The following is an 11,009-nucleotide window of genomic DNA, read 5'->3' on the forward strand; positions in this document are numbered from 1 at the left end:
TAGCATGAGAGATTGGACTAGGGGAGGAAAAAAAAAGACAGGAAGGAGCACTGAGTCACAGCTAAAGTCAGAGAGTATAGAGTTATCACCAAATGAAAGACCATTATAAAGCCAGTCAATACAAAGGGCTTGTTTATACCAAGGATTTACTATGTGCTACAAACTTTTATTAAAATTTTTAATCTTCACAATAGACCTATTAACAAGGTGCTATCATAAACTTATAGATAAAGGAAATTAATTACCTGAGATTAAATAGATTGCCCAAGGTCATGAAGCTAGCAACTGATGGAGCTAGGATTAAAACCATTGCACATCTGGAATCAGAGCCTAGACCTCAAGGCACTAGACTATACCACCTCTTGCCAAAGGTACGGGGATTTAAATAGTGAACAGGCTGGAATGATGAGCAGGCTGAACTAAGGGGTTCTTGGAGCAAAGTTCTAAGAACATGTCTCCTCTCCTACTGCCTATGGTTTGTCTTAAAGTAACCATATTCACAAATTATTTTTTGACAAAGCAACACAAATCTACTAACCCTTCCCCTAAGCACGCTTTTTTAGAGTATTATCTAGGATCAAGATGATGCAGCTCTGACTTTTCAGAAGGGCTTATTCGTAAGTCAGTGACACTCTTAATAATTGCCACGATGATGATATTGATAGTAATTATTACTTTTTAAAATATATTTTTATTGATTGCAGAGAGGAAGAAATAGGGAGAGATAGAAACATCAATGATGAGAGTGAATCATTGATTGGCTGCCTCCTGCATGCGCCCCACTGGGGATCAAACCCGCAACCCGGGCATGTGCCCTTGACCAGAGTCAAACCTGGGACCCTTCAGTCCACAGGCCATCGCTCTATCCTCCGAGCCAAACCAGCTAGGGCAGTAATTATTATTTTATTGAGCACTTAATATATGTCAAGAACTGTGATTCACTTGTACAAAATAGGCTAAAATCCTGCCTTATTTTTGAGTAGTAATTGTGTGTGTGTGTGCTTGGTATACTTGAATATGTGTGTGTTTGTGTGACATGAGTGAATTTTCAAAGTTAATTAAAAGAGTTTTTCTTATGGCCAATGGAGAATATAGCCAGCACTGATTACACGCTAAAATCTATATGCAATACATAGTTTTTTATAAACCTAAATTTATAAACCTATGTTGTAATGTTGAAAAAACATTACAACATAAACCTTTTTTCAACATTACAACATAGGTTTATAAATTTGCCAAAAACGATGCAATTATACTCTTCTATAAAAATGGTGACTTCTGAATACAGGGATATTTATCCCTGTAATACCCTATTCTACTGAATAGTAGAAATAAACAAAGGAAAAGGGAAGAAATAATATTTGATATGTTGGCTTAATGTGTTTTAGTCACCTATAATGATAATTTTATACATAACATTTTCCTATATTGATAAATTGACAAAGATAAATTTTGTGGAAGACTGAGTCCACAAAGGTTTTGAATGGAATAATATTCTTAAAGACAAGTCAAAGTGCCATTGTCCTCACTAGAGTTAGCAGACTCTATCAGCTCCAGTTTGCCTACCTCTTATTTTAATTTTTTGTTCAAGTCTCCTGTTCACCATCAAGTCATTGCCTCTCAACATATATGATCGTTTTGTTTCTATCCTCCCTGGAGGCTGACAATGATTGATGTGAGAGTCACTAGTGTCTGTAGTGGCTATTGTTTCCATATTGTTGTTCAAAAAGCCAAGAGAAAGCGTCTTTACATTAACTCTTCCATCTAGGCCCAAGTGAGTGTTGCCTAGTTCTTTCTTTGTCTCTGAGACTTGAATGAAATACTTGTCTTGTTTAATTTTTCCCATTGAGCTTCATTGTTAGGGCTCAGGTAGTACAAATCTCTGGGTCTGTGTTGGGGAATCATGATATGTGTGTGTCATAAAGAAGGATTAGGGAGCTGTACACACTCATACCCCACAGTTTCCACACAAGTCCATGGCCTTGAACCTCTCTTATGAATTCAATTTCTTCTTTAGTGTGAGTTCCTTTCCAGGAGGCTTCACATAGTCACAGAATAGACTTCTGAGATGTCTGTCCCTCCAACACTGCCTAAACATGTCTAAATTCTAAAATGAACCCATCTCAGCTGGAAACAAAAATATGCCACTTACCCATTTTCCTACAGCTCTTAAGTTTTTGCTTAGTTTGAGAATTATGAAACCTATAAACTGGAAAGAAAAATAGATATGCTAGATATTGTCTTTTCTAACTTAGGTCAAGAAAGATGAAATATCTACATTATCTTATGGCTTTTTCTACAATACACTGGAATAACTAAAAAAAGTTAGGTGTACCATTTTCTAAATCAAGACGTAACTGATGTTCCCTAAAGGCAGTTAGACTCTCCTGGAAACCTTTAAATGTTTTTTTTTTTTTTTTCTGGCAGCCTATAATAGAACATTTAGAAGTGCAACATTCTTTCAAGTAATACCTTTGCTTAATCATAGGATTTATTTGACCATGAAATCTGCAACATTTCCTTAATTTTAATTGTTGGCCCTTTTGTAACTGTACAATATTTCTCTTTTTTATTTTTAAAATTTCATTTATTGGGGTGACATTGGTTAATAACATGTATAATTCTATGATACATCGTCTGTGTACCCAGCATACAAAGTCAAATCTTCTGTTAAATGTTCCTCATTATCTAGCCCACTACTCATTGAACCTTTATGTTCTGAGCATCTACTATGAATAAGGAACTTTATGGAAAACAAAGATCAGTAAGAAAGAGGTCCTCTCGCCAGGAACTTAAAGTCTAGGAGGAAAGACAACATATGAAGACAACAAATTGCAGAAATTTTTATGTTTTCCTCTCTGTTGCATCTCTAACATCTAGAATAGTTCTGCATTAGTTTCCTAGGGCCGGTGGAACAAGTTACCACAAATGAGGTGGCTTAAAACAATAGAAATTTATTCTCTCACAGTTTTGGTGGCTGTTAAGTCCAAAATCAAGATGTCGGTGGGCTTGGTCCCTTTGGGAGGATCTGAGAAAGAATGTGTTCCATGCACCTCTCCTTGCTTTTGGCACCGCTGACCTTGTAGCTGCAACACTCCAGACGCTGCCTCCACTGTCACATGGCCTTCTTCTCTGTATATCAATGTCTCTGTTTCTCTTTGTCCCCAAATTCCCCTCACCTTATTAGGACACCGGTCATTGGGTTTAGGGCTCCCACTTGATCCAGGATGCCTGCATCTTTGCACCTGAAAAGATCCTAATTCCAAATAAATTCACAAATTGCAGGTAAACATTAATTTGGGGGAGATACTGTCAATAAACCTACTACCGTATGTAGCACATATTAACAACCACTCGATAAATACTTGTTCAATAAAGAAATCGTATAATAGGAAATGTTATAAGAGAGGCAGCAATTTTAAAACATCACATTGGTGTTCTTGGGTCACACTGGGCCTCGCGCCCTCCCGACTCGGCGCCTGCTCCTCCCCTCCCCCCCCCCCCCCGCCCCCTCGCGGCCGTCACCCAGGAAACCAGCCGCGTCCCCCAGCCCACCCGGAAGCAGGTTTCATGGCAGCGGCCAAGAGAACAGATGTGGGGCTGTTGGTGGGGGCAGTGGATCAGGGCACCAGCTCGACGCGCTTCTTGGTTTTCGACTCCAAGACAGCCGAACTCCTCTGCCACCATCAGGTGGAAATAAGACAGGAGTTCCCGAAAGAAGGATGGGTGGAGGAAAACCCTAAGGAGATCCTGCTGTCCGTCTACGAGTGCATAGAGAAAGCATGCGAGAAGCTCCAGCGGCTCAACATTGACATTTCCAACGTCAAGGCCATCGGCATCACCAACCAGCGGGAAACCACCGTCGTCTGGGACAAGGTCACGGGGGAGCCGCTCTACAACGCGGTCGTGTGGCTGGACCTCAGAACCCAGTCTACCGTTGAGACCCTCAGCAAGAGGATTCCAGGCAACAACAACTTCGTCAAGGCCAAGACGGGCCTGCCCCTGAGCACGTACTTCAGCGCCGTGAAGGTCCGCTGGCTGCTGGACAACGTGCGGGACGTGCAGCAGGCCGCCGAGGAGGGGAGGGCTCTCTTCGGCACCATCGACTCCTGGCTCATCTGGAACCTGACGGGCGGCGCCGAGGGCGGCGTGCACTGCACGGACGTGACCAATGCGAGCCGGACGATGCTGTTCAACATCCACTCCTTGGAGTGGGACAAGGACCTCTGTGAGTTTTTCGAGATCCCCATGAGCCTCCTGCCGAACGTGCGGAGCTGCTCGGAGATCTACGGCTTGATGAAAAGGGGGGCCTTGGGCGGGGTGCCCATCTCCGGGTGTTTGGGCGACCAGTCTGCGGCGCTGGTGGGGCAGATGTGCTTCCAGGACGGGCAGGCCAAGAACACGTACGGGACGGGCTGCTTCCTGCTGTGTAACACCGGCCGCAAGTGCGTGTTTTCGGAGCACGGCCTGCTGACCACGGTGGGCTACAAGCTCGGCAGAGACAAGCCCGTGAGCTATGCCCTGGAAGGGTCGGTCGCCATCGCTGGCGCCCTGGTGCGCTGGCTGCGAGACAACCTTGGCATTATAAAGAGCTCGGAGGAAATTGAGAAACTTGCGAAGGAAGTGGGCACCTCTTACGGCTGCTACTTCATCCCCGCCTTCTCGGGGCTGTATGCACCTTACTGGGACCCCAGCGCCAGGGGCATCATCTGCGGGCTCACGCAGTTCACCAACAAGTGCCACCTGGCTTTTGCGGCCTTGGAAGCTGTTTGCTTCCAAACCCGAGAGATTCTGGACGCCATGAACCGCGACTGCGGAATTCCGCTCAGCCACCTGCAGGTGGACGGGGGGATGACCAACAACAAGGTGCTCATGCAGCTGCAAGCGGACATTCTGTGCATCCCCGTCGTGAAGCCCTCCATGCCCGAGATAACGGCCCTGGGCGCCGCCATGGCCGCGGGGGCCGCCGAAGGAGTTGGGGTTTGGAGTCTGGACCCCGAGGATCTGTCAGCCTTCATCGTGGAGAGGTTTGAACCGCAGATCAATGCCGAGGAGAGTGAAGTCCGTTATTCCATCTGGAAGAAAGCTGTGATGAAGTCAATGGGTTGGGTGACAACGGAGTCTTCAGAAAGTGGTGACCCAAGCATCTTCAGCAGTCTACCCTTGGGCTTTTTTGTAGTGAGTAGCATGGTCATGCTCATCGGGGCGAGGTACATCTCAGGGATCCCGTAAATAAGACCGTGCCGCGGATTCCAACAGTGCCGGCTCTTTATCTAAGGAGAGACTCCAGCGATGCTGCCTCGAAGTAGGATGACCACCATTCATAGACTCTGATTTTATTTATAAGCCACTTGCTGCATGACCCCCAAAGTACACCTGTGGCTCAAAATAAAGAATATCCAGCAGAAAGGAGAAAAAAAAAAATCACATTCGTGTTTCTGACTAGTTTTTAAAGTTCTCCATAATTTTCTTAACCCTATAAGTAAATCTTATCTCTCTCTCTCTATACTCAAACATAAAACGTATTTGTCCATTGGTCTAATTTCCTCCCTGACCTTCATGTTCCCATTCCTGATCTCCTACTTACATATATGCAAGACTTATTACTGCTCACTCAAGTTCATTTGTTTATGCTACTTCTTTAGCGTCTATGTTGACTTCTTCTCAAGCTAGTCACCTCCTATTTATTTTTAAATATTATGATCTGAATGTGTCCTCCCAAAATCTATATGTTGAGTCCTAACCACCACCACCACCACCACCCCCCCAAGTGATACTAGGAGGTAGGACCTTCGGAAGGCGATTAAGTCATATGGGTAGAATGCTTGTGAAAGGGATTAGCTTATAAATGAGCTTTCAGAGAGATCCCTAACTCTTCCACCAGGTGAGAACATAGTGGGAAGGAATTGGCTATAAATGAGAAAGAGTGTGTCTTACTTGACTAGAACTCTGAGAAATATGTTTCTGTTGTTTATAAGCTATACAGCCTATGATATTTTGTTATAGAACCCAAACCATGCTAAACATTGTCCAAGGCCTATTAAGATGTTATATCTTTCAAGATTACCTCATGCCCCCACTTATTTCTCTAAACTTCTAAAAAACAATTGCATTTTTTTTCTGCACCACTTGAAACTTGTTACCTATTTAGGTGTAACTATTCCCAAACTCAGTAGCTTACAACAACAGCAGGATGTAAAGATCCAAGATGACCTCACCCACATGTCTGACAAGTGGTACTGGTGTTGGTTAGAGCATCTTCATCTTTCTCCATTGGCCCCTCATCCTCTGGTTGGCTAGACCAGTTTCCTTCTGTGTCAGTCCTGGGGCATATTGCTATGGTAGAAGCTGTGATGCCCCTCAAGATGTAGACTCCAGAACTCAACATAGCATCATTTCCACCATATTCTAGGTCATAAGTCACAAGGCCAGCCTAGACTCAAAGGTCATGGAAATAGTCTCCATCTCTTGGTGGGCAAGCAGCAAAGTCACACTGCAGAGAAGAATGGGAGGAGAAGAGAAAAAAGGCTGTAGTCGTCTTTGAAAACAATATACAATATTTGGGATATAATGACACTCTCTTTTATTGCTCTCCTATCACATGTGTTTTGGTGTGATTAGTTATAAAATTCTGATATAAGTTCCTTGAAATTAAAATTCAAAACACACAGTTTTCTTGAAATGTCTTAAATGCTTAATACAGAACTGGGCATATATTGTTCTTTCAATTAATATAATGTTTATTATATAGCACTTCGCTAAACACTTCTAAGTATGTAAAGTCATTTAATTCTAAGTATGTTAAGTAATTTAATATTTTCACAATAGCTGTATGAGAGAGGTCTATTTTTAGCCCCATTTTACAAAGAAGGAAACTGAGGCAAGGTGTGGTTAAATGTTTTCTCAGGGTCCACAACTGCCAAGTCTTAAGTTGATAATTAAACCCAGGCACTCTGGTTCCAGGTTTCATGCTCTTAAGCAATATTCTCTTATTTGTATTAATATTATGATGATACAAATTACCATCATTATTCTTATACCTGCGCAAACATATTTAACTTAAAACTAAGAAAATATTTTAACACCATTGGTGTGATAAATAGAAAAGACAACTGATATATTTTTAGACATAACGGGTTTGTATAAAATACTGAGTTCTTTTTTATGAAAACATAGACAAATCTAATAATCAGATACCTGAAGTTAAATCTCTTTTTTGTTGTTCTTTATTTATTTTAATTTTTTTATTTTTCAATTATAGTTGACATTCGATATTATATTAGTTCCAGGTATACAGCATCGTAGTTAGACAGTTATATAACTTACAAAGTGATCCTCTGATAAGCCTAGTACACACCTTAAGCCCCTCTTTTCTTTCTCTCTTCCTGGTCCTCTAAAATCTCTCACAATGATGTGAACACTGGGCATTTTTTTTTTTTTTGGTGTATTTACAGGACAAACTTCCAGTTAGTCATATCCTCAGTAAACAATATCTTATCTGCGTTTTGGTAATATCCTCCTGCTGTTCACATTAGCAGAGATTAGCACATGTCACAAATGAGACCCATACCCATGTGAGTCAGTTAACATGCCACCATTTGTCTTCTCCGTAACCTACTTGCCCTTAGTTACAAGCAGGATTTAGGATGAGACTAAAGGAGATCGAATCCGTCAATTACTGCTTCTGGGAAAAACTCCAAAGTGCATGCATTTACAGTATGACCATTTTTAATGCCTTCATATACTAGGTATGCTGTGTATTAAAAACTTGAGATGGCAGGAAACCCAGAAAATGTAACACTTCTGTATCTTCTTCTTTTTCAGGTATTCAATATGACATGTGCTTTTCAAGAAAAGCATAGTCTTGAGATGCTAGATATCTTTTTAATAAATATCCTATTCTTTCTGATGCTTCTAAATAACTGTGACTACCCTGGAGCAGTTTTCCTTGTGATTTTTTTTCACCTATAAGCAAGGGAATATGTAGTAAAAAAAAAAAATAAAAAAAACCTAAGTAATTTAAAATGTTTAATGCATGGCATGGACTATTGAGAATCTAGACATGATCTATTTGATGGTACTTTAAGCCATGGATTACTCAAGCAGACAAAAATCCCTTGACAAACTAAAGGAATTGGGAAGAGCCTTTATTTATTTTTAAAATATATTTTTATTAATTTCAGAGAGGAAAGGAGAGGGAGAGATAGAGACATCAATAATGAGAATCACTGATCAGCACCTCCTGCATGTCCCCTACTGGGGATTAAACCTGAAACCTGGGCATGTGCCCTGACTGGGAATTGAACCATGACCTTCTGGTTCATAGGTCAAAGCTCAACCACTGAGCAACATTAGCTGGAATTGAAGAGCCTTTGGAATTCACGGCAAAAAGTGGGTAAATGTCTTTCTGAGTCGGACATGGACAGGATGTTGTCTAAGTCTCTTGGCATGGTGTAGGTGATGTTCTCAATAAAATCAGAATCTTCCAGAGGATAAGTTCTGGTACCAGTAACAAGGTACAGATTATTTAGAAAACAAAGAAATCATGGCCAAAGGAAGAAACATTATTTTCTTAACCTTATATTCATGCAAATCATGACCCTATCTTTAGGAGGGAGAACAATTTTCCATAGTAATCGTGCAATGAGAATATAACTTTATTTAATACTTTGTTATATATACCACAGTAATTTAAGAGATACAGTATGTAAAGAGTGAGAATAAAATCTTATATTTAAAGAGCTTATAATTAGTTGGGGATAAGCAAGACACTGAGCAAATTAAAAATCAATAAAAGGCAATGTCTGAAGGATTTGTAAATTGAATGGTGTAAGAGTACTATAAATTCAATATTCGTATAAAATTTTATAGGAAAACCTACTTTTTAAATCATGTATTTAATATTTGCAAGCATAACATGGAATATTCCAAAGAGAAATAAACTTTTAAAATTTAGCTTTACCATTAAAGGTCTTAATCTCTTCACTCTTAACTAACAGCATCTTGATTGCAACTGTGACTTGGTATCCACATGGTCTAAATACCTACATACAATCCCTAGGGAGGTGTTCCTTACTCTGCACTTAACCCAGCTAATAGAAAGCGTTCATTGAAAATAACTGAAACCATAATATGTAATGGGTATTATATGTGATTTTCTTCTTTTCAGTTAATTTATTATATGTTGTTATATACTACTCTATCATATCTATTAAGCCAGAAATCATATATTTGCTATATGTTTCTTAAAGGCAGAGGATGTGTCTTGTTACCACCTAGAATCTAGAGCTTTTAAGTATACTGGTTAAATAAACAAACAAAGGGATAAGTTGGCTTCTAATATTAACTCCTCTCCAATGAACATATTTATGCTCATAGCCACTTGTTCTGGTACAATACATTTTCCCTTTTTCTTGTGTTGACTAATTTCTATCGATCCCCTAGCATGTGGCCCACACTGCTCTTGTCTCACACCATTCAGCACTGGGTTATTGATTTCCCGCATCAGGACTCTTATAATTATTTGCAGAAAATTCTAGTCTTTGCTGATGTGCTTATTCAAAGTTTGCTTTAAGTATAGAACCATTATCAGTTCATTGTGAGGGAGGCTCTGTTACTTTCCAGTATTTTCTACAGCAAAGTTTGTTTGTTTGCTTGCTTGTTTTTTTGTAACTGTAAGTCAATACCCATCAGAGGATTAAGAAATTAATCCAGTGGGTTGAGACTAGCTATTTTGGAAAGGAAAAAGGAGAAGGGATTAAAAAAAAAAAGAGGAGGGGAGAGGATAGGTGAGGAGAGGAGATAAGGGGAGGGGAGGGGAGGAGAGGGCAGTATGAATATTGCCTTATAGAAATTTTTGTATTTCTTACTTAGGACCATAGAAAAAAATAAATAAAATAAAATAAAAAATTGAAAGCTACTGTCTACCACTACTCTCCATCAATAATAGGGTGATTTATTTTACTATTTGCATGATTTCATAACTTGGGCTTCTTTAATTTGAGTTCATTGAGCTAGTGTCCAGCTTTTCTGAATTCTGCTCATTTTGCAGCAATGGCACTTACATTTGTATCTTTTTCTTTTTTTTTTACAAAAATGACTTCCAGAATATGGCCACTTTGAGAATGATCTCCTGAGTTGTACAGGCCACCTAGTAGATGGAGAAGCTCAGACGATTTGCTGTGGAGTACTTAATAAATGAATGACACTAGCCCTGGACAGGTGACAGAGTAAATATATTGTGTTAGACTATCTCTGCCCTTGTGCACAAGCCTAACCAGTGTCTACTTGCTATCAGCTGGACTAGGAGTCTGAGCATTTGCAGCGTCCTATAAAACTGGGAGGTCTCTACAGATGAGATGATCAATTCAACATTATATGTCAAAGCTCTACAAGCTAAGTTGTATTAAATTAAAATTAGGATGTCCCTGCTACAACTAAACAGTAGGTTCTCCTGAACTTCCAACAAGAAAAAGATTCCAAATGAGTTGCATGTGACCAATTTATGTGCTGAAATGCCCTTAAGATGTGACTCTAAAGTCACCTTATAGAAATTTTTGTACTTCTTACTTAGGACCATAGCCAAAAAGGTGGGGTGGGCGGTGTTAATTACTGAAGTGTTGGGGCCTTGTAATTACTGAGATGTTAAGAATTTTGGCTCACAAACAGAGTATGCAATTCTGAAGAGACAAATACACCTACTTCTGTTTGATAGGTGGGGGGAAAGGGGCTCAGATCCTGGCGTTGGAGACAATCCTCCCCACTAACCTAGCTCCATGGAACAGTGTTGCTCCTTACAGATTTTGAAAATGAAAAAAAAAAAAAATACTTCCAACTTGCTTTTACTGACAAAAAATGTTTTATTAAATGAAACAAAAGGGTTCAAATGAAAGATCAAGGTGACCTCTCCATGTGGTGATATACAGGCTGAGCATTCCTCTGGCTCCATGTCTACTCAGAACCACTGCTCCTTACTGCTACCCGTTCCATTCATCCAAAGTAAATGTTCA

The 11,009-nt window shown here is 40.2% G+C and overlaps 1 protein-coding gene across 1 annotated transcript; it reads left to right on the forward strand.

Annotated features, from left to right (window-relative positions):
* Positions 1–3,558: 3,558 nt before the first annotated feature.
* Positions 3,559–5,232, forward strand: LOC307101212 (glycerol kinase-like; the record flags this gene model as incomplete). Its single annotated transcript, XM_079773942.1, has 1 exon — positions 3,559–5,232. Exon 1 carries the CDS (start codon positions 3,571–3,573, stop codon positions 5,230–5,232), a length of 1,662 nt encoding a protein of 553 aa, XP_079630068.1. The 5' UTR covers positions 3,559–3,570.
* Positions 5,233–11,009: the final 5,777 nt, after the last annotated feature.

The sequence above is a fragment of the Cnephaeus nilssonii genome (assembly GCF_951640355.1).
Source record: "Cnephaeus nilssonii genome assembly, chromosome: 1".
In the NCBI taxonomy this organism is placed as follows: Eukaryota; Metazoa; Chordata; class Mammalia; order Chiroptera; family Vespertilionidae; genus Cnephaeus; species Cnephaeus nilssonii.